We start from the raw sequence: 25130 nt of genomic DNA on the forward strand, positions 1-25130 counted from the left end.
TCCCTTTAAGAGTAAATGCAAACAACTCTGACTCCTTCCAAAGAGGACAGGCTGCCCTGTGTTTTCATTAGCTTTCACTGTTGTGACACATCAAGAGAAAGAGAGAGATGAATGTCCCCAGACGCTGTCATCAAAATGTCTGATAATGGCCTTTAGAGCTTCACTGGTGTCCCTGGGTTCCACACACCCAAATCAAGAAGGAATCACATGGCCCTTAGCAGAAGCCAATATGAGTGTCTGTGCATGGACGTCTCTACCTGGCTTTTGTGATATCTAATAAATAGGTTTTTCCTAATATTGTAGCAATTGCCCTCCAAACAGAATGTTCAAAATTTCTTCCTTTCAGCCCGATCCAAATGCTCTTTGTTGCCCTTGATCCTGAATGCGGAGCCTGTGTCCTCACTGAAGAGGAAGTGCAGTGCCACAGAGCAGCTCCCTGCAGCACCACTGGGGTCGGGGTCACAGTGAGTGGTCCTCTCTCTGCTACAGCTCAGTCACCTGGCAAACAATCGCCCAGACTCCAGAGAAGTATGATTCATCCAGACACTTGCAAAACACACAGCTGCTGCTGGGAGAAGAAATCACTTTCGTTCAACAAACATGCAGAGAATCATGAGAAAGAAGCACTGAGCACGTTAGGTAGTCAGAAGGTGCATTCTCCTGTGCTGATGTGGAACAAGCCCAAGTACACTGGTTCCATCACTGGAGACAGGCAACGCTGGTTCCATCATCACTGGAGACAGGCAATGCTGGTTCCATCATCACTGGAGACAGGCAACGCTGGTTCCATCATCACTGGAGACAGGCAACGCTGGCGCCATCATTGGAGACAGGCAACGCTGGAGCCATCATTGGAGACAGGCAACGCTGGCGCCATCATTGGAAACACGCAATGCTGGCGCCATCATTGGAGACGGGCAACTGTGTTGCTTTTATTGTTTGTTATATAGAAACACACTGTGTCCAAGTACTAAGAAGTCTGTGACTGGTTACCTAGCTGTCCATCACACTTGAGTACACTGGATATAAAGATTAAAAGAATTAAACATTGAAATGAACTATGCCATCTCTGCTCTACATCTATTTTCAGTTTCAATTTCATTTTAGATAATCTCACTACGTTTTCCAGGCTAGCCTTCAACCTGTGATCCTCCTGCCTCTGTCACTGAGTGTTGGGGGGCAGGCATGCAGCGCCATGACGAGAGCGCTCTTATTTTGAACTCAGGCATATCCGGGATTCACTGAATAGACTCTGAAAATGCAATGCATGGAAATGGGCAGACATTTGAGACAAGTTGTATCTGAATTTCTTGCGGGAAATTTTCTCGGCGTAGCTAGAGGATCTAGACAACCTACATGATCAGGTCCTGAGGGACTTCCATAAAGGCCAGAGTGAGTTCTCAGACCACAGTTCTGTCACTGTTAAGATGGACACAAACCTATCTCCTCTAATTTATGGAGTCATTGTCAAGATCAAGCGAAATAAGATGTTTTTATGAAAGCTTCTGTACTCCTCGAGAACAGTGATTGACTCGATAATCACAAAGACTCGGTAGAAAAGAAGCCCAGAAACGCTATGCTCCTCTACCAGAGGAGTGCAACAGGGTCCTAAAGTTTACACAAGCTGCAACCTTCATCTCTGCATTTAGCCACATGGACAGTTTTAGAGTCATGTCTGTGCAACTAGGCAACTAGTTTTGAAAGAAAGCATTTATCCCAAGCACCCAGTTTTTAAAAGTGGCAGCACATGGCTGCGATCCCAGTGCTCGGGAAGAAGGTCCCTGGGGATTGGTGACCAGCCAGAGAGTCCTGTCTCAAGAAAATGTGAGGAGCGATGGAAGAACACACATGGTGTCAACCTCTGTCTTACGTGTGTGTGTGTGTGTGTGTGTGTGTGTGTGTGTGTGTGTAACAGGAGAGTGCACAAAGTGATGGTTCTGCAGTTAAGACTACAGATTGCTTTTGCAGAGGACCAAGTTTAGATCCCAGCATCCATGTTGGGCAGCTCACAACTGCTTATAATTTCAGCTTCAGGGAAACCCAATACCTCCTGTACCTAGACTCATAAGCACAGACCTACCTGCAAACAGACATATACATTTTAAAAATATTAATAATAAAGCTTTAGGAAAGAGGAGAGAGAGAGAGAGAGAGAGAGAGAGAGAGAGAGAGAGAGAGAGAGAGAGAGAAAGAGAGAGAGCCCATGACCAGGCATGGTGGCTCACACCTTTAAGCCTAGCACCAGGAAGCAGAGGCTATATTAGAATTGCTGTGGCTTCAATGCCCGCTTTGACTGTATAGCAAGACCCTAACAGAGGGAGTGAGTAGAATGAGGGACATGGAAGGAGAGAGGGACAGGGACAGGGAGAGAGAGATGGAGAGGGAGACTAAGGAGAGGCAAAGACTGGAGGAATCATGATAGGGAATTCAAATTTGGAAGTAGGAGAAACTTCTGGAGCCAGATGCTGGCTGTGATTGTCCAGCGAAAGAACTGCATGGTGTTGCTGCCTTTGAAGCCGTCCTTACAAAGGACTAAAATGGCTCCATCTGCGCTATGTGTGTCTTTGAACAAAAGGAAAGAGGTTCAGCTGGAAGGGCAACAAAAGAGTGAGCACCATGCGCCACTTCCCTGAAATGATGCACAGATCAAACGGAATCTCCCAAGAAAGGCTTTAAGGAAAACCAGCCAACATGTCAACAGCCTGCCAAAGACCTTATGTCCCAGTCTGTGGGCCATAGTATACATCCATGGGCAGAGTTCCTAAAGCAGAGCGCATCCTCCCTAAGGGAGACCGAACTCTGCACACAATTTAGTTCCTAGCCCTTCCCTGTAGTATACACAGACAACATGTTTAGTGTTATAATTACTGTTGTGTTAGTTATCTTGTATCTATTTAGGGTTTCAGGGGAGACACCTATCACGTTTTCATTCCTTTGTGGCAAATGGGAACGGAGTGAAACCAGAATCTCTGGACATCTCTGTAAAGAGAGCAACAGGACACGGTTCACAGTTCTGAAACTATGCTCAGGGTCACAGAGCTCACCAGAAGGAGTCTCTCCCAACCCCTCCTCCTGCTAGGCTCCTCTCCTCATTTCAGACTCTCAGCAAGGAAAGTATGAACTGCATTTGCTTATCACACACATCCAAAAATATCCAAGTGGGTTTTTATGAAAATACATTTGAGGTTAAACTTACTATAGAGATAACAAATTCAATTTCAGTGCTCAGGAAATTGGTTATTCTTTGTAAAGGCCTGAAACGTTTTCTACACACAAGTCATTCAAAACTGAACAGCTCTGAATTCTGCACCTATAATCCTGATGGAGTTTCATTTTGCAAGTTACAAATAACAACTCAAAAATACAGGTCATTGTGTGGTAGTAACTATTGGGGTTTAATTACTTGACAATACGATATAATCACCAAGACATGCTGGGATCCAAAGCCAGTATCATGAAGGCATTGTGTGCTAACTTATTTTCCAATCCATGAATTGTTAGAAGATGGCACGGAAGCATTTTGAACCAACACAGGCTAAGTGGGCACAGAAGTGTCCGTCTGGGTCTGGCCCTGATAGAAAACTTTGACTTTTCACTTCATATAAAAATGCAGATTACTATGGACTTGGTGTGTGGCCCACTGGTAGAGCCCTGACTTTCGGGTCTTTGGCACCACAATGAAAGGATAGAATTTTCATTCCTGGAAGTCCTGGGAACCTCTGGAACCTAGTGGCACAAAAGGCCCCCGTGTCTGCACCTTTAACAGAACCCCCGAGAAATGCCTCCAGAACAGAAAGGCCTCTTTGTGTTACGTTAGCCATTTGGTACACATCATCTTGCAATGGTTCTGTAGTCAGAAAGAACCCTGGAGACTATTCCAACACAATCCATTCATTATAAGATGTCCCTTGACTTACAATGGGTTAAATCCTTTTAAACTAACTCAAACTCAAACTAACATGCTGAGCAACACAGCTGCACTCCTGCTCAGCTCAGAGTGGCCCACACTCGGGCAAAACCTAACTCAAAGCCTATTTTATAACGAAGTATGGATCATCTCATGATATTTATTGATTATTGTATCGAACATGACAAATCGCATGGCTAACCAGATCCTCTTTCAGACCTCTGTGGAACTGAAAACTCACACCAGAGACCATTTGTCCATAAAGCGAAGTCACGGAAAAGTTAATACGTTGCCGCAGCACACACAAACATGGCAGAAAGGCAGGCGAACCATCTGTCTACACTTAGTCCTATTTTGCTTTTGCCAATGACCCTGAACTGGGCAATCAGTAAGCATCAAGCCTTGGTTAACACTGTTCCACCCGTGAGACTATCTAGTTTATACCTTCCTGTATCTACCCTTTAAGACTCAAGCAGCACCTCCCATATGAAACGCTCACAGAATTATCACTGCTCTTGCAGAGCCTGTAATATATATGACTTGTTTTGCTTTCTGAAGATTGGACAGCGAGATTATGCCATATGCATAAACGCTGTGATGCTCATTATGAAGGTGAGTAAGGTTATAGCTTAAGCTGTAAAGTGTATCAATGCAGTTAGAACCCTAGGTTAGAAATAAAAGGGGTCCCCTCCCATCAACGCTTGAGGCAGGTGGGAGAGCTGGTTCTAAGGTCAGAAGAGTTGGAGAACTGGTCCTGGTCCTGCCCCTGACCAACTGCAACACTAGGGAGAGTAGCCCTACCCCACTCCTGGGCAACAGGAGAACTGACCCTGAAGGTGTAGGTGTGGGTGATCCAACCCTGAGGACCTGAAAGCGGGAGAACTGGCCCTGCCCCTTGCCCATCTCTACAAGGTGGGGATCTTGCCAAGGCAATTCTCTGGTGGTGAGAACAGAGAAGAGTTGGCTGGCTGGTCAACCCTGCAACTACCCAGGTACAGAACCAGGGTTATGAATTGGCCCACCACAACATTCACCCCATCTGTGATCTGCTAGAGCACATGAAGGGGCTGGTCCTGCAGACCCAAAGCTGCAGGATCTCCACAACACAGGAAAGTTACAGAATAACCAAGAGGAGTCCCAGGGAGGGCCCAGCATCGACTGTGTAGCAGAAACCGGAGGCCGTGAACCAGACTAACTCTTTGCAATGAACACTTGCAAGAAAAGATATTTGGATAAAAGGGTTTACTGTGTGACTCACTGTGTCACACTACAGCTTCTACAATGAGATTGAATTTTTTTCCTCCTTTTTTCTTCCGTGGCCTGAGAGGCCAAGGCCTTAACTCAGTGGCTGTCTATTCAGGCTGTATCTGAGCCCTACAACAGCCTAACTAAACCCAGATCTCGAGAGAAGAGCCAGGATATCTGGGGTTCTTCAAGCTGTCTGGGAGGCCTCTGTGCACAGTGAGGTGAGTCCCACTGATTGCAGCCAACAGCCCTGCTAAGTAGACTACAGTAAGTGTGGCAGCAACTCTGGAGGTCCTACAGCCTGAGAAGAGGATGTAACCAGGAGACAGAGATACTCAGAGATACTCATACATGCAACTCATTGTATCCAACAGACCCGTGTTATTTGCACCTAATTTGGCTCAAGGCCAAAAAGAAGGGAGAACTCATCAGGCCAGCCCATTTTAAAGGCAAATGGCCCTCCACTTACCGAAAAAGAGAAATGAAATTGTTAGCTCCAAATTTGCCCACTAGCAAGGAGAATACTCTAAAACCATATAAAGTCTTAAAAGCTACACTATAGCAACACGCATCTACGGCTCTGAACAAAGCTTTGTGCACACCACAGCATCTTAAAGACATTGTGCCAATCACTGGTTTTTGACACTGAAAAGATTGCACAATTCTCTACCCCTGGAAAAAGTGTTTGAGTATGCTGGCTGTTTGAATGCAACCATCCAGTACCCTTAACCCTATCACCAGTTGCTTGGAATAGGTGAGTTATCCTATGCTAAACAGTACAGAAATTGTTTGTGAAGACCAGCATCCCACTTGGCCCAACAGCTGGATTTACAGGAAAGACAACGAAAGCCCTGCAGGTGTGTTTTACAGAAAGGGCCTCTAGATGCAATGGCGTGGGAGCCCAGAAAGCTGTTGCAATGAGAACCAGCGCTCCTTCTATCCAGTTTCATAGCTGTGTACTATTGGGTAGCTTAAGAGGAACAGGGTTGAGTTACCTGCAGGGACAGAAAAAACGATTCCACAGTTAAGTAAATTGGGGAAAATATCTGGTGGTGCTACAGGAAATGACGTCTTCTGGATCCTGAAGGACGGGTTCAGACTGTTGACAGAATGACTATATGGGAAAGCACAAGAAATCTGGCCTTGGCAGTCTGCTTCCGCCTCCAACATAAAGAGCCCGGAGCCTTTGGCGTAAGTGCCCATGCGAGCTCCACTTAGAGCTAAGCATCCCACTGTCTCTGACTCTCTTCGCAGTGTCTTAAGATAAAGTCTCAAGGCCTTACACATCAGAATGAGTTAAAATAGATACCTGGATGATACCATGGTTAGACTCAAACCAATCTCAGAAGGTGGGATCTATAAATCCTCATTTTTTTATTCTGCCAACAGTCTGAACCCCACAAAATCATTCAATCCCATTCTGTAAATTTCTACTACACAAACGGACTGTCTAACATAAAGTTCATGATTACACCCCACAATAAAACACAAATACATTTGGTTTATTACTTCCTTGCAAGTGTACAGACACACATTTTATGGAAAATGTTGAAAATTGAAAGGTATCTAAAGAGAATTCTCTAGGGATACAGAGCTCAGTGTGAGCCTCACACCCACCACAGTCCACGGTGTGTTAGACAGGGAGGCTGTGATAACTGAAAGTCCCGTGGCTTGTTTTCCTTACTTATGTATTGGAATTGTTCAGCATGCATGTAAGTAAAAATAGAACACAATTGAGAGAGTGGCCGGGAAGTTGATACAGAAAATTGTTGCAGCTGAGAAAATCTACAGCAGCGTGAAGCAGAAGCTGGAGATGGGGTAATTGCTTTCTTGGGCAGGAACATCTGAGTGGTGGCTGGGAAGGAGTGGCTATGAGAGAAGAAATAGTAGAGTTCAGGGCAGAGAGCACCACGACTCCAGAGGCCAGCCCCAGGGTGAGAAAAGGCTTCCTGAGAAACTATGATAGAAATTAAATAATATATGCCGAAAGCTTAGGAAATGTAAAATCACTGGCATGCGTATAGTAATTTAGTAAATGGAGCTGGAGAGATGGATCAGTGGTTAAGAACATTTGCTGCTCTTGCAGAGGACCTGGGTTCAGCTCCAACTACCTGTACCGTGTCTCCTAACCATTTTTGGTTCTAGTACCATGGGATCTGACGCCCCCTTCTGGCCGCTGTGGACGCCGAGGACAAACATGGTACACGTGCATAAGTGCAGGGAAAACACTCATTCGCACAGAAGTTGAAAAGTAATTGAAGAACAGAAGGTAAAAAAATGAAGAGCTTTGGTCTACGTGGATTAACTGTGCCACTGAGACTATGGCGCCCGGAGGAGGGGAAAGAGATGGACGTTTAGAGCAAGGAAAGAGGGACTTTGGGTCTCTGAAGGATGGGCGTTCATATGAAAGAAGATTTCATTTTAAATTTTAAGTAGCTGTAAGGATATGAAATGCAGTTGAGAGAGAAAACATCCCAGGAAGGGAGAACTCCAATAAGATGACACACATTAGCCAGAGTAGCAGAAAATGAACTGAATGGAACAGGGTGAGATCCAGGCGGCCAGGTGACCCGAGTACAGCCCTCTAGCAGAGGACTGCTAATAAGTAGCAGGGCCCATGAGGATCCTTACAACCCTTTGAAAACACACGCACTCACAGTGCCTTTCTGTTTTAGCTTCTCCTTCCTTTCCTGTGTCGACAAAAGCAACAAGGGAGGAAGGGTTTGTTCCGGCTGACAGCTCAAGGTAGAGTCCATCCTGGTGAGAAATCAAGCCACCTGAGGAGCTGGTCACATGGTCACATGGTCACATGGTCACATGGTATACACCATCAGGAAGCAACAGTGGATGAATGCAAGCTGTCACTCAGTTCCATTTCTCTCTACAGCCCAGGATGCCTGCCAGGGGGTGGAGCCACCTGTGGTGTTTGCTTCTTTTCACCTCAACAAAATCAAGACAATCTCCTGACAAGCAGGCCCACAGGCCCTCCTCCTAGGCAAATCACGGGTCTGTCAGGTTGACAATTATCAGTACCATGGCAATGTCCCCAAGCACTAAAACCAAAATGTATGTGCTCCACAACCTCAAAGAGGTTTGAAAAGAGACAAACTGAGGAACCCATATATTCCCATTTGAGTTTGTCACCCTGGAGCACAAAGTGTCCCCAACTCTGCAGGAACAGTCTACACCTCAAGATGGACATTAAGAAACAGGGTAGACCAATATTCATTTTAAACATGAGGCTAATTTTTCTAATAAGTGTGACCTAATTATTTTGACTTATTAAAATAATCACTCTCTATTTTGGTGTCCTCCACAGACTCATATACTTGTAGCCAGTAGCTGGTGTTTGGCCAGATATGGAGCCTTTAGAAGACTCGGGTGGGCTTTGAGGATTGAGAGTCTGGCCTCTTTTCTTGCTTGTTCCCTCTATGCTTCCCGGTGCCATTCATCCCTGCCGCGATGGAAAACAATTCAGAATCAACTCTTTCTTCTCAAAGCTGCTTTTGCTCATGCTCCTTCCCAACGCCGAGAAAGAAGTGTCCAGTGCATTCTATCTCACCGAAGTGTGGCCAGAGGCCACTGGACGCCCAATAGGGGCGTGCTAGGAATGCCAAAACCTTTAGCAAGTGGCATGCGACTGTCCTGGTTTGCTTTTAGGTTTGTTTATTTTCTGTGTTGCTTTGGAATGTTGAATGTTACTTGTTCCTTTTGCCTTTCATTTATCAAACATAACTCAGTCCTTATTAACTTTAACAATCCACACTTTATTCACGGACTTTGACAACATGCAGAGTGGTAGACTCCTGGCTCCCAGTACCACATAATACATCAAGAAGACCTACTACCCACACCTCTGATTTTTTATTATTTGCTTAGATGCTTTATTTTGTCATAAAGAGTTTCATATACTTTCATGCAAGTATATAATGTACTTTAAGCATATTCTCCTTCATCACCCACTATACTCTCTTTCAGCTATTTTCAATTAATTTTTATTTTATTTTCTGTGTATAAGTGGTTTTTTACATACATGGTTGTGCATCATGTGTGTGCCTGGTGTCCCAGGAGGCCAGAAGAGGGCGTGGAAACCCCCAAAGCTGGAGTTACTGATAGCGGTGGGCTACCATGCAGATGTTGAGAATCAAATCTGTGTCCTCTGAAAGGAGAGTCAGGACTCTTAACCACTGAACAATCTCTCCATTCTCCTTTGTTTTATATGGGAGGCTGTGGACACAGGGAGATAGTGTTCTCTTTAAAAAAAAAATTCTAATGAGCCAGGCATGGTGGTGGACACCTTTAATCCCAGCACACTGAGAGCAGAGGCAGGCGAATCTTTGCATTTGAGGCAACATGGCCTTCAGAGTCAGTTCCAGAACAACCAGGTCTATACAGAGAAACCTTATCTCAGAAAAAGAAAGAAAGAAAGAGTAAAAAGTCAAAATCATTTTTCAAATTATTTGCCTATGCCATCTAGTAAATAAAATTAAGAATAAAACTAAATCAAATTACCACTTGATTACTGTTAAAGATAATTCTTCCAACAACATGTAGCCATAAGCTAGACTTAGGAGTGAGGCAGGAGGGAGCTTTGGAAAGTTACACATTATTTAATGGCTTCTGTGTGAGCATTTCTATTTGTAAACTAGATATATCTGTCTTTGATGCAGGTGCAACTCAGAAAATACTTTTAAAGACTGTATGTGCTTTTTATTTATCACATGATATAGGTTTCTTAGAAGTTACTTGAAAATAAAATTGTACTGTGACTCTCATAAGAGAACTTATTAAAGCATCTTATGGCAAATATTCCATAGAATAAAGGTTATTCATAAAATTATACACTACTTTGTGAAGCTCAGAATCACCAACAGGCAAATTTGCAGAATTAAGTTAATTACAGCAATTAACAGGTTTTATATTAATGTAAAGAAAACATTTGTCATACAATAAAATTGTGTGGAAATAGAATTTCACGTGGAAGGATTCCTTCCCAAGGCTGTAGAATTTCTGTGCATGCCTACAGTATGTTACAAGGTACCTATTCCACAAAAATTATAAATTCTGGTGGGCAAACCCGTTCCCAATTTAGTTATCTTAGGGTTCTCATCCTTCCAATTCAGATGCTGCTGCTGTGCTTTGATCCTGTAAGAGCAAGGCAGCTTTAGGACCACATTGGTCCTGATGAAGCAGGACATCTCTGGCCGTGAGGAACATCACCCAGCCTAACCCAGTGTCCTAGAAAATAAACCCAGAGCTAAGCAGGAAGTTATGATTCTTTAGATAAGGAAGCTCAACTCCGCACAGCTTCTCAAGCTGAATTTTCACTGGACTCAATTAGAAAAACCTGTGGCAGCCACAAAATAGCAACTGCTACTGAGAAAGAGACCCTATCTCCTGTCCCCAGGTCACCTGTCCTCACCGTGACCCGACTGCAATCTCCCCTCCAAATGAAAATGGAGCCTTTAGGATCACAATGTCAACTACCTACTTGCTGGGGAGGCCCACTCTTAGAGAGGTGTGGGACTCTTGAACACTTGCTGAGTTCTTATTCGGACTTAGGTTCTTGTTTCTCTTGCAATGCCGTGAAATTTGAGATCATTCTGGATTTTCCAAAAGGCTTCACTTATAACTGAATGCTGCACTCATTATTTTTATTACCATTGTGATAAAATACATGGGGGAAAGCAGCTTAAGGAAGGAAGGATTTCTTTCGGCTCGCGGCTTGGTTACTACAGAGCACCAGCGGAGAAGGAACACCTCGGGAATGTGAGGCAGCTGCTCAGACTGCACCCCAGTCGGAGGTAGAGATGGATGCTGGTGCGCCTTTTAATTCAGTCTGGAACCCCAACAAACAGGACAGCGCTACCAAATTTAGGGTCCGCTTCCCATCTCAGCTTACCGAATGGTGCAGCTCCCTTACAGACATGCCCCGAGGTTTACCTTCTAGACAACCCTGGACCCTGTCAGGATGACAGCACCTTTGTTCTATTCTCTTGCAGGTCCACCAGTTCTACCTGTTGGATTAGTAGATGGAGCGTCTAAGAGTGTCCTAAAGTCTACCCTATGGTGGGAAGCATCCGCCAATGCCATCCCGAAACGAGCAGCACACGACTGTTGGTCCACCACACAGACACGAAATCAGCAGTCATTTTCTGTCTAGAACAGAGTTTACTTCATTAGCCACGTTACACCGTGAGCTCAATCCAATTTCTCAAGCTGCAATAACGCAATCATCCAAGCTAATCATCTTCATGGCAAGTATTTAAAAGCACTTTCTGAGAGCCATCTCTTCCTGTGTCAGGCAGGATCAACATCAAGTCAACAGCTCACCGAGTCTCCGTTCTGTCTTCTTGGAAAGGCTTAATACTGTAGGAAACGGTTGTTTCTCGCAAGGGAGAGTTGTCTCTCACCCTTGCAGGCACCAAAAAAGGGCGTCCTGGTCAATAAAACCATCCGTGCGTAGCCACTCACAGCCGTGCTTTGAAAACTAGATTCTCACGATCCCTTAAGTATAGCTGCTCTTTTGACATCCTGCAGGACTGAGAATATTACAGTTTGGATAACTTCTACAGCGCTGCAGGACTGAGAATATTACAGTCTGGATAACTTCTACAGCACTTTGGATCATTGAAAGAGGCTTAGGGCAAAGAAGGAATTTTTTTAAAGCAGGGCATTGAGAGATAATTTGTACGTGAAATTCCATCCCAGACTACCACCTCATAGAAATAATAATGGCGGCTCCCTCGAAATGCTCCAGAGGACATAAAATTAATAAAAGAGCAGGAAGTCCAACCCCAGTTCAAGCTAACCATTTGACAGCTTCCTAACTTGTGGGTTCATCGTGGTCCTGGGTCTCCTTTTGCCGTCGAGCGAGCTCTCTTCTAACCCTGTGAGGAGCTCATTTGACCTGTGCCCTGGGCGAGTAACAAATTCATTTCTGTGGCTGCAGAAGCCTAACAGCTTGAGTTTCAAAAGGGAATGCTATCCTCTGCTCCTTTGCAAAGCAGCTTGGCGATGCTGAAAGTGAAGGAATCTCACCACTTCATGAGCCCCAGATAAGCAGTATCTGATGCTTGCTTCCCATTACAAACACTGTGATGTACACTGCGGGAGAACACTCAAGCCACAGACACCTCCCCCCGCAGTCAGTTCAACCCAGCTACATCGAAAGGATGGAGAGTGAACTCACTGATGTCTGATGTCACTTGATGTCTATTGTGATGAGTTATTTAAGAAGAAGTATGGGTGGCTCTGCTATCTGGCACTCAGGAACCGGCGACACACACAAGCATTGCCCAAGCTTAACATTCTTACCTTATAAACTTGACCGTACGTTCCATTTCCGACAAGTTCCACCAACTCAAAGATCCCTGCAGGGTCCTGAAGAAAAAAAACAACAATCAAAGTTTAAAACATCATCCAAGGCCCTGTCATCATTAAAAGCAAATGCTCAAAATAAGCAATTAAATCACTTGAATTTGAGGAAGGGCAGTTTTTAGATGAATGGTGTGAATTTTTTTAAACGTTTAATTAGACCACAGCTATGAAGTTAGCCAATTTACTTTGTTTTGATGTCACACTTCTATGATGAATTTAAATCACTGGAAAGGAAATTGTTTTCCATTCAAATAAAAGGGGTGGCTGGGGAAATGACTTCACAGAGTCCTTGTGGTGCTGTGGTGGAATAACCCTTTTGTACAAAATGAAAACGTGCCACTCTGATTGGTTTAATGAAAGCTGAACGGCCAATAGCTAGGCAGAATCTCCAGGCACAGAGGATGCTGGGAAGAGGATGGAAAGACACGAGGAGACCCGCAGGAAGTGGGAAAGCAGGATGGACAGTACACAGATGAGGTAAGTGAGCATCCAGGCAGCATGGAGATGAATAGAAATGGGTTAGTTTAACTTATAAGAGCTAGTCAGAAACAAGCCTGAGCTATCAGCCAAGCCTTCATAATTAATAATAAGTCTCTATGTGATTATTTGGGAGCGGGCTGGCAGGACGGAGAAAGACTGGCTACACCATACATGCAAGAGGACCTGAGTCACATTCACAGGACCCACTTTAAAAATCTGGGCATGGCCGAACATATCTAAAATCCCAGCACTAAGAGCTGGAGACGGGAGGGTTCCTGGACTTGCCGCCTGGCCACTCTAACAAACCACTGTGCTCCAGGTTCGGTTAAAGAAAGGAAGCCCTGTCTCAACATATAAAGTGGAGACTGCCTGAGGGGATAGCTGACATTGACCTCTGGCCTCCATACGTGCACACATATCCATGCATACCACACCTATATCCACATGTGTATACCCACATACAAACAACAAAAAGGAATCAGCAATGTTCTCACTATGGAATCAAGGTGCCCTTGCAGCAACATTGAGGAACTATGAAAGACACAGGCTACCTCGAGTAGTTTTTGGACTATTTCTACTGAAATGTTTGAGCTGCTTACTAAGGTGGATGACAGGAAGAAAACAAAGTATGCTGGCTAATTTGTTTGTTTGTTTGTTTTTAACAACATAAGCAAGAGTGATCTAGGAAGAAGAAACCTCAATTGAGAGAATGACCCCATGAGACTGGCCTACAGGCAAGTCTGTGCATGATCATGTTGTCTCATGATTGATGTAGGAGGGCCCACCCCACTGGTAATGCCACCATTGGCCTGGTGGTTCTGGGGTGGGGAAACAGCAGGCTGGGCGAGCCCGGGAGAGTAAGTCACTAAGCAGCTTTTTCCATTGGCACTGCTCTTTCCCCGTGTCTCTGTTCTTGTTTGAGTCCCTGCCCTGACTTCCCTCAATGGTAGACAGCGATCAGGACATAGCAGCCAAGTAAACCCTTTCTCCCCACTTTGCCTGTGGTCATGGTATTAATCACAGCAACCTAATATAACATGTTCCCGAATCGTGAGACAGTCTTCTTTACAGAATTCAAGAGTCTCCAAGAAAGAAATGGGGATCTAGAAAGCCACCTCCCTGAATGTTTTTCTCTCTCATCCCTATAATGCTGCCCTTGTACAATATGCGTTTGCAGCACTCACAGGGTAAATGAGGGATTTGGAATTCAACCTAAGAGAAGGATTAGGAAGTTTATGGCAGCAAACAGGTTTCTATCAACCCTCCCCTCAAAGCCAACTAGTGCCATGGGGCTCCGTGAATGTCTGACAGTCATTGCTACTACTGCTAAGCCACAATCTCAAGAAGTGGAAAGGAAAATGAATCCATAAAGTCCATAAAAGTTCATAAAATTCAAGTCTGAGCCAGAAGTCAGCTTTTACTCCTAAGATTCCTAACCAATAAGAAATTGTTTCTTTAAAAAAATAAACTGAGCTAAAAAAAATAAAATGGCTCAGAAGATAAAGGCCAGCAAGCCTGAGGTCAGGAGGAATCCCAGGAACCACTTGGGGGAAGAAAAGAGCCAAGCTCCAGGAAGTTGTCCTCTGAACACACACACGCATACGTACGTACGCACACGTGCGCACACACAAATGCACTCACGGGTGAGCACACACACACGCACATGGACACACACAGAATCACACACATATACACGCTAAAAAAATAAGTGTAATTTTTAAAATGTAAAGGAATAGCTGAAGAGTCCCAAGCACAACCACCCACAGAGACAAGGTAGACCAAAGAGTGAAGTGACCCTGCTGGAGAAGTCACTCCTTGACTCGACAGGGACTGGAGGTGTGCAGTGCAACTCATCACTGCCCGGTCAGCGTCAGAGCACAGAACTGCCAGGTCTAATGATTTCTCAAGAAAACCCAGACTTTATTTTTTCGATCTAATTTTTAAGTGTTAGTGAATTAATTTAACATATATATACACACGCGCGCACACACACATATTTAGATAGATAGATAGATAGATAGATAGATAGATAGATAGATAGATAGAAGAGAGAGAGAGAGAGAGAGAGAGAAAGAGAGAGAGAGAGAGAGAGAGAGAGAGAGAGAGAGAAGTTAAAAACAACAAAACAAGACCTGAAGCAGAGCCTACCGCTAGTGAATGCACAGAAGAGCAAGCACCTGATGCATCTATGGCAGAGTGGAGGAGACCAGCCTGGCCCATTAGCCTCAGACGTAGGACCAAATGCAGCTGTAACTTGAACACTGTGTGACCCCAGAAGGGCCCGGAGGCACAGGCTAGTGTCTGAGCCAGCCAAACACAGGTGGCTTTTACCCCATTAAAAGCTGACACCTATTAATACCTAATAGTAATCACTTTGGGGTTTTGATAAAGTCGGATAGCCAAGGCTGGCCTCTAACTCACTATGAAACCCCATGTAAAGGGTGACCTTTAACCCTGACCCTCCAAGTGCGGGGGTCACAGGTGCCGGGTTAGAATCCAGGGCTTTCAGTTGTTCTAGGAAAGTGTAGAAAGTGAGGAGCGACCACTCCAAGGTGTGGCTGCAGGGAAGGTTTTATGGTAGACCTGAGGGAGAGAACAGTCAGACGCATCTGGGAGTCCAGAGCAGCCAGAGAAAGTAGTAGACTAAATATGGCCAGCAGAGTGAACTTGGACATGGGGGGGGGGCAAAAGAGGGGCGTGCGCGCGCGTGTGCGAGAGAGAGAGCATCAAGAGAGGAAGACAAAAGAAGGTGCATGGTCACAAGGGCAGGGTTCTATAGGAATGAGAAGCTGGGCGAAGGGAGGCCCATAAACTAGAGAAAGCAGTTCAGGGTAGGGGCAGGGTGAGAAGAGCTGAGAAGATCCATGCTCAGCTGCGGCACTCAGAAACCCCTGAGGCCAGCATGTGCTTTAGTATGCTAATAGGCACCAGATATAGCCAATTTCTTCTGGACAAAGTATTTTGTGAACTGGACCACATCCCTAGCCCAAGTAACCACTTTTATTTTGTGTGCAAAACCACAGCATTACTGAAGTGGAAGAGGGTTGCCCCACACTCCAATGTTCCCGAGGAAGCTAGCAAAGAAGTTAGACTTTTTGAAAATTTGTTTACACTAATCCGGACCTCTCCCCCTCAAGCCAAGCTTAAGGATCTATCAAAGACTCCACTAGAAAGCTAGGGAGCTGGCTCAAGGACCAGCATGGGATCTCCTGCATCCATGAAAAATGCCAGGTTCGTGTTGTGGCAAACCTGTAATCCTAACACCAGGGAGGCAGAGATGAAAAGCCCCCAGAGGAAGCTCGCAGGCTAGCTACACTCTTGAATTGGTGAGCTCTGAGGTCAAGTGAGAGACCCTGTTTCACATAAGGTGACAAGTGTCAGGAGAGACAGCCTTATGAGCCAAGCAGCTGCCTTGCTGGCGAGTTAAACTGTGCACACTGCAAAGGCTAATCCCAGCTAGATTTGCAATTGCCCCTCCTGAATAAAGACTCAGATTAGGGCACAGGATTCTAGGCTGAAATCCCTACTCCATACCCCCTGCCAGGGTGCATGTGTCCTGGGGGAGGAGCTAGAGTATATAGAGACTGACAGGAAAGCCTGCATCAGAGGAGTGGCCACACACCTGCAGTTAACCCCTCCCCTTGGCTCCATAAGGAAGCACAGTAATACATGGGTTTCCCAGTGACCTTTGCACAGAATCAGGCCATGCTTCATCTTTGGGATCTTGGGAGGAGGGGTAGACTTTGCTTTACATAGGCCCCAGGGAAGGAATTTTAACAAGAGTAATGAGTAAGATATTCAATGCCAACCTCTGGCTTCCACACATATGCATATATGTGCATGTGCCCACACACATACAAACATACATATACACCACATATATATCCAACAAAATCAGAAACAGGAAGCTTTCGGTCACTGAGAAAAACTAGAGTAAGCTTTAACTACTCTTACCAAACCAAAAAAGGAAACAAGCAAATAACAGAAGATGCCAGAAATTCTAGTGATGCCCACCTGGTCCACAGAAGTACAGACCAAGAGGTGGAAAACTTTTAGGGGACAGCAGCACTGAGCCATAAGTAGGACACTGTCAAGGCCCCCTGGGAGCCCACGGAGAAATGTTTAGTTTATTAAGCGCCTAAGCCACTTAGAAGAGCAGGTGTTATTACGCCACCATTAGAAAGAAATGAAGAAGCGGGGATAAATGGTAGCGGCGGCTGCTTGTTTCTAAGCTGTGCTTCCCAGAAGTTTGCTTGTTCAGTGATGTTTCTGCAGCACGATGGGAAAGGAGCTCTCCATGGGCTTGAAATCTCAACTTTTTAAAAAAAAAAAGTGAAAAGAGAGAAGTCCAGTCTTGGTAGCTCACAATTGTACAATTACAGTCCCAGCACTGGGAGAGACTGAGTGGTGGGCAGGAAAGAACAGTCTGGGTCATACGGTGCGATGGAGGAAGGGAAGAGGAAGGATGTGGGGAGAAGGAGGGGGACAGATGCAGGGTGGTGACCAGTGGCTGCTTAAGGGGGTGGGAGTCAATCAAGGGTGCGAGGGGGAGGACAGGAGTGGATACACTTGCTCTAAACCCAGGTCTCCTACTTCTTGACTTTGTTCTTATGGGTGGTATTAATAGCTAGTTCCGGAGAACATCTGGGCAGCTGACTTCAGAGGCCTTCTCTCCCTCTCCATCATCCCCCGATGGACAAATGACCAAGCCAGTCAGTGCTCCCTACAGAGAGTTCCAATGACTGCAGGAGAGAGAAGTCTTCTCCCAAACACATCCAAAGGGCTCAGAAGCAAAGGTCAAAGGAACTAAGGGATCTCAACAGTGATTGACCTTGAAGAGGCAACCACAGTGAGAAGACTCTGGTCAGTCAAAAGAAAACAGACTTCGCATCCCAGATCTATGTCCACACAGGCAATTTATTGCCGTGTCTTAGAAACCACGTCTCCAGGGACTGATGGAAGAAGGATTTAACCAACAATGTAATAGAAGTAGAACTCACTCAGACCCCTGAAGCCTTCTCTCCATTTTCAAATACCTGATCCCACGTGCTGGAAGAGCAGGCGGTTCGAACAGGTGCACACCGTTGCTAGTTACACCCCTAAGGCACAGCGTAAGTGGGGCAAGCACCTAACTTTAACCTGCACAATGGCAGTTGCCCCAAGTAACTTCCTCCAAGGATGACCCATGAGCTCAATCCTTGTGGTTCACGGTCTCTTCTCGATCTCATCTTGCCCTTCCCCTGGGAGCCATTTACACTGCTGCATAGCGGTGTTAGTGGAAATATGCCCCTGCCATTACACCATTCAACCGTCTTGTAGATTCCACTTTTCCTGCCCACAGTGGCAAGACTCCACCCTTGGCATCTCCCCAACCCCTCATTCTGCTCACTGAATGCTGATGGTCTTACCTCCAAATGTCTACGCTATCCACTCACCCACTCATGCGATGGCCCCACCACCTCTTTCTGGGACTTCCCTCTAGTCGGTTCTCCCCTGTTGTCAACCTGCTCGCTGCACTCATTCTTCTGAAATAAATATTTCTTATCATGACAGACGACATAGTTCAAATTGAAGCCAAGTTCCCGTTACTCTCGGGCCCAGCCTTTGCCACCAGCTCCATTTTTGTCATTCTCTGCTACTACCAACTGGAGCCTCAGTTACCTGCCATTTCCCCAGCATAACACATTGGTTTCTGGCCCCTGATACAGCAATGCCCATTTGTTATGGGCATTCCCTGGCAACCAAGCCCGTCCCTGAAAGCCCATGATGGCTTTTCTGTGAGGGGCATTTCATGATGCATTAGCTCCCCCTGCATCCTCTAAACCACACAGACCTTGGTGGAACCATGTGTACGCAGAGCTGCTGCCCTTACACGTTTCCCTCCTCCGATGAGTCACAAATGGCCTGGCATGGAGAAGCACTGGAATGTTTACCTACGCATTTCCTAGCCTTTGCTACCAACTACCAGGGGAGGGAGGTGTTCCATGCCCAATTAGCCACCTCTTGTGTAAAGGAAGTTGGGGGAAAAAATAAAATAAAAGTGTTAAAACGATCAGAGTGTAGAGCCAAAGACCTAGAATGGTACCATCTGTTCTCCATCTCAACAAGCTGCTCCGGTCCCCGTTGCCATCACCTCCCAGCCACGCTGCACCGTTCTCCAACACATAAAGCTGTCACACACAGAAGTCCCTATAGCATTCCCGCTCAGAAGACATCCATGAAGCCCACTGGTGCGACAGGCTGTCAGGATGTGGCTGTGTTCAAGGCCACTAGGAGGAAATGTGTTCCCTAATAATCATGTTACAGAGACGAACTCGCGAAGAGACAGAGCTGGCTTAATTCTCCCTCTCATGTTTGCTTAGCTGTCTCAAAGCCAGGATGGGCAGCGTGAAAGAAGGTTCTGCACTCTGCAGAGAAAAGAGCAAATCACTGACATTTACAGACCTGGGAATCCCTGTTGCCTACATATGCCTTTATTCAGATCTTAACCTTTACTTGGAAGCACAGAAGAGGATTTAATTCCACGTTAGAGTAGTTTACATTATTTTATAACAAAATATAACTGCATATCAAAAGGCAGGCTGTTCCCTGGAAGAAAATGTTACTTTCCAGCAAGCACTGATAAAGGCAATTTGATTAGTTGTTATAATAAGAAATTGAAGTAATAGCCAACATTTCACGACCACTTATGTGCAGAGACCTATTCTCAGCATCTTCTATAAATGGTGAATTTAATTATCACAACTCTGTCAAGTGGGTGGTGCTTTTTGAGTTTGTTTTGCGGCACTGGGAGTTGAATCTAGGGCCACATTGCGTTACTTAGGCAAATGCTCGACCACTGGGCTATAACTTCAGTCTTTGTTTTTACTTTTATTTGGATGCTGTCTTGTTTGTTTTGAAGCTTGGCCTCATATATTTGAGGCGAACATCAAAAATAGTATGTCTCCAAAGGTGGCCTTGAAATTCTGATTCTCCTTACTTCACCTTCCATTACAGACCTGTTCCGCCCTTCCCTGTTTGCAAAGAGGTAGGGATGGAACCCAGAGTTTCACGCCTGCTAGCAAGCACTCTACAAACTGAGCTTCAGCCCCAGGCCCTACTTTTTGAGACTAAGGTCCAGGCTTGCCCTTGAGCTTGCAGTCTCTTGATACCAGCTTTATTTCACACGCCTCCACCACCAGGCATGAACCGCTATTGCTATTGCTACCTTTAATGGTCTTCAGGTGAGGAAACTGAGGCACATTCACAAATCAGAATTCTCGGCCCCTAATTCAATACCTACTATCTGTCTGGCTTTGGCAAGATCCAGAGCTGCTTTGCACCTTGGTCTCTTCAATCTAAAATGAGAACTTAATTCCCTACCTCCAGGGTAGCTGTGAGGATTGCAAAAGTTTCTAGACAAGCCTGGGATCTGATATATAATTACACTTCAATAAGCATCCATCATCTTCCAGTTTTTTTTTCCTTTTTTTATACTTCCAAATGAACTCAGTTAATAAACAAGGAATGTGCCACACAGGAAATTCCAGCCGGTCTTTTATAGATTTCTAGCTTTAAAATCACATAAAATTAGAAAAGCCAGGCAAAAAAAGCCTATTGCTTTCCAATCAGTAATATCACCTCAGGCTTAGCAAACAGGGCTGGATATTTATGGACAAACAAATTCCTTGTAAATGTGAGGTGATTGAAAGGATTCGTTAAGGCTTCCTGGGAACTCACTGAGATAAATGTGCTCTTCCATCAACTGATGACTCAATGCCTAAATGGCAGCATTGATATCCTGGGCCCAACTCTGAAGCTGGGTGAAGAGATTTAAGATCCAGGAATTAATATTGCTAGTCTCTGGGTTAGACTGTCCTTCTTCCAGGCCCCCTGAATGATGCTAGATTGATTGGAATACGAAGTCACATGTCAAGCAAGGGTTGGAACAGGTACTCTTGAGTCTCTATTGAGGATACCGCTTCCTTTGTCAGGCAAATTGCAGTATGGAGAGAGCAGGCTGCATCCCACCACCCGGCTAGCTTATACCCGAAATAATTACACAGAAACTCTATTCATTTAAACACTGCCTGGCCCATAAGCTCTAGCCTCTTATTGGCTAACTCTCACATCTTGCTTTAACCCATATCTAATAATCAGTGTATCACCACGGGGTCGTGGCTTACAGGGAAAGATTTAACATGTCTGACCTGGCAGCTGGCTCCATGGCAGCTCTCTCTGACCCTGCTTTCTTCTTCCCAGAACTCAGTTCTGTCTTTCCCGCCTACCTAAGTTTCTGCCCTATCAAAAGGTCAAGGCAGCTTCTTTATTCAACCAATGAAAGCAACACATAGAAAGGACCTCTTACACCAGCGAATGATGCCATTGATCCTTTTCCTCATCATCCCAGTTTGTGAGAAAGAAGATGAAGGACCAGTAGGGTTCATGAGCAAGGGCCCAAGTCCTTCAGGATTTCCAACCTGTGGCCTGTGGGCCATGTGAATCTCTGTGTGCCTACGAACATGTCCCAGGACACTTGTAGACCACAAATTGATATCAACAGGTTGGGTGCCCCTTCTCTAAAACACCACTTGTAGGCACAGCATAAGACTCTCAAGCAGAATCTCTTACTTGGAGCCCTAGTCCTTTGGCAGGGTAAATAGACCCCAGAAGAACCCGGATGGTTGATACAGCTCCTAGCACTTGTCTACCCCCAGATTGCCCACTGACATCTGCCAGACAACTGTGCTTACTCTAAACTTACTGGCCTGAAAAAGACCAAAATGTTATTTTCCGTAGAGCCATACATAGCAGCTGTTTTGTTGGGTTTCAGCCCTAACTGACAAGCATATGCTTACAAAAGCAAGACAGAATGAAGCAAGCAGGAACAGGGGAGACTCTACATTTATCTGGAGCCTGCGGGGTTTTCCCCACACCATCCTTCCAAAGCAAGTACCATGTGCGGAAGTGTTCTGCTGACTCTGCATTCTTGGTTCTAGTCCCTGCTGCTCTCCCAGGAAGGCCAGGTCTTTCCCAAGCAAGTTCTTACTTCCTGTCCCTTTTCTAATTCAGGGTAGTAAGTGACAGGAGTCAAAGGTCATGTCTTTCACAATAGAGCTTACTTAACCTCTGATATCCACAGGCACCATCCACAGCCACCTGCTGGCTTATGCTTATTCTAAACAGAAGCCCCTTCTCCAAGTTGTTCCAGCTGGTGGAGGAAAAGCTACCAGTTAAATGCTGCATTCTGCCAGTGAACTATGACAACAGTTGCACAGAGGAAATGAGGTTCCAAGACCCACCCCATCCAGGACATCCAGAATGGAGGCCAGAAACCACTTTTCATTTCATGCTGGTCCAAGTCATACTGCAAGTAGAAAGTTTAAGGGGAATAATGTCTAAAATAAGGTATTGGTGATACAACTCATTGGAAGACCTTGCCTGGCATGCAAAAGTCCCTGAGCTCAAGCCCTAGCTTTTTTGTTTGTTTGTTTGTGTGTGGGAATTGAACCCAGGTCCTCTTGAAGAGCAGCCACTGAGCCATCTCTTCAGCCCCAAGACTTTTATTAATTTGGTTTTACATTGGTGATGTAGGTAGCTCAAAATACTTCGTATATTCATGACCTCCTGAGCTGAAGTTTGTGTGTGCATATATATGAAAACAATACACTTGCTTCATCTTATTTGATCATCTCTCTCTCTCTCTCTAGGGGATAAATTAAACTATGTAGACATTTCATAGCATTGGTCCAAAACAGTATTCAAATGTGGATCTATGTCCTGCTAAAGCTGTTCAGCATCTCACTCTGGAGTCACCATCTTTAAGATGGGCAATACTAGCCAGGATTCCTTCTCTGAGAGGCTGCTTCTTGCACGTGATCACACCAGAGCCTTGTGTTAGACCAAGTCTTCTGGGAAGCCTTGAGTCAGACAACTCCAGGTCTCCCTCTGTCCCAGTCTGAGTTCCTCTTCTACCAACAGTGGATTCCCAGTCAGGTCCAGGCAGGGTTGAAACATAACTGCCAGGCCTCCAGGACCCTGCTGTCCAGGCTGTTAGATCTGAGGGCTGAGCCTAGAGCCCTTGCCTCCTGGTTGGGTTGTGGTGGGCGTAGTTCCATTCTCAAATGGTCAGGAGCCGGCAACAGAACAGTTTTCTAAGCTCCTGCCACTGCTCGTCCACAATTCAAGCTGAACTCACAGAGGCAGGCCTTCCAACTGAGTTACAAACCTGGCTCCTTCCTCAGATCAAGAGCTCTCAGATTTGGGGCTGTGTTTCAAGTTATAGCAGACATCAGTGCTGTGGTGGGGACAGGCAATGGGCTGTGTGCTTTGCACACATTTCCCCAAGGGAACCGTCGAAAGTACTCATCCAGCCCTGGAGAAGCAGTGCTATTACCGTCATCACAGGTCCACAGTTTACATCTCCAGACTGCACGGTGCTGCCCGCTGTGCCGTAAGCGTCTCTGTCCAATCGAGAGCCAGCCCTGTGTAAAGAGTGCTCATGCTTCTAACCCAGAGTCACTTTTTGGGTCCCCAAGATTTTGCTGATACTCAAAGGCTCGAGTCTACTGCATTTTCTACTATGTGGACTTCAGTACAGGTTACCAGCACTGATAATGCTAATATATCTAAAACTTTTATCACTTTTTGTAAACTTAGAAAAGTTTTTATAGGCTTCAGGGAGTTAGTTGTAAGATTTGGATTCATCTGTCACAGGTAAAATGGACTCCAAATAAATACTCCTGTCAATCAACAGCCTAAACTTTCCCACTACTGCGTACACCAGGGGGTGGGCTTCCCCCTGCCCCAACTACCAGGACCGTGGGTATGGAAGTTTCAAAGGTACCCCCAGGATAAAAATTTTTTTCCCCAGATTCGTTAACTTGGTCTCCAGTCCCTATCATGTATCTGGCCCACCAGGCTTCCAATCAACTGCAGGCTCCAAACTGGTCCAAACACAACAGCCCTAGTTGCTTCTGACAGAATTTCCAACCAGCCAGAGCCTCTGACTCCCAGACTGCTCCAATGAGGCAAACCCCAGGTAGTCCACAGAACCTGTGCAGTGAGCAAAATGCATGCCTCACAGCCTGCATCCCTCTCTCCCTTCCCAGCCTTGATCAACATTCCAGCCTTCCTGCTCTTCCAACAGCAGCAGCAGCAACAGCAGCAGCAACAATGCCCCATTTCAGCAGAAGAGATAACTTTGTTCTTCATCACCAGCAAAAAGCTGGACTGTCTGGCCCCACAGAAACATGGACAAATCTCACTCCGTGCTTGTGTGTCATCCCCACGCTTCCCACACAGCTCTCTGCTCTAAACCTCTCCAGCCCAGAGGCTGGGCTTCATTCCCTTCCCTTCCCCAGCTTTCGGTTTCTTTATATCTCAGACATTTGTGTCAAGCGCTCTCTTGACTCTTCTCTCCCTCTTAGTCCTCGGCTCCCTCTCTCTTCTCTTACTCCATCGCTCTCACCTACCCCTCCTCTCATGGCCTGGTCTATTCTGCTAGCCAAGGTAAGTCTGGACTCTTTCAGATGCCTGTAACTGAACTCTCCCTCTACAGAAAAAATATTGCCCTTCAACCATGCGTCGGAGCAGTCATGTCTTCATTTCCACTCAATAATAATATGAGCAAAAGTGTTATGAGTCCCAGTTTTCAGATAATGAAACTAAGGAATAAAATAATTTGTCCATAGTTAAAGTAAGTCATAGAGATAACAGTCAGGAGCATGAAATAAGAGTTTGAAAAAAAGGTAAGGAAGCTGGGCGGTGGTGGCGCATGTCTTTAATCCCAGCACTCGGGAGGCAGAGGCAGGTGGATCTCTGTCAGCTCAAGGCCAGACTGGTTTACAAGAGATAGTTTCAGGATGTGCTCCCTGGAGCTACAGAGAAACCTTATCTTGACAAAAAAAAAAAGAAAAAAGAAAGGAAGGAAGGAAGGAAGGAATGAAGGAAGGAAAGAAAGAAAGAGAAAAAAGTAGGAATAAAAATGTTCCCCCTGGAGTACTGCGCTGAGCACAGAAAACGACATGTATGAAGCATTTAACACAATGCATGGGCATGCTTAATAAACAAGAGTGTGCCAGTCTTGGTGCTAGGAATATTAAAAGTTGTCCCAAGCCAGTAACAGCATTGTTCAGTA

The 25130-nt window shown here is 45.5% G+C and overlaps 1 protein-coding gene across 7 annotated transcripts in view; it reads right to left on the reverse strand.

The window, feature by feature from the left end:
• The window catches only part of Tnik (TRAF2 and NCK interacting kinase), a 401320-nt gene that overhangs the window by 298485 nt on the left and 77705 nt on the right, over window positions 1–25130 (reverse strand). For all 7 annotated transcript variants that reach the window (XM_048452645.3, XM_048452644.3, XM_085682322.2 and 4 more), the window contains exon 2: window positions 12470–12535. In XM_048452645.3, the coding sequence (XP_048308602.1) occupies window positions 12470–12535 (66 nt within the window). The remainder of the gene's footprint in view (window positions 1–12469; window positions 12536–25130) is intronic.

The sequence above is a fragment of the Myodes glareolus genome, chromosome 20 (genome assembly GCF_982192425.1).
Source record: "Myodes glareolus chromosome 20, mMyoGla1.1, whole genome shotgun sequence".
NCBI classification, from domain to species: Eukaryota; Metazoa; Chordata; class Mammalia; order Rodentia; family Cricetidae; genus Myodes; species Myodes glareolus.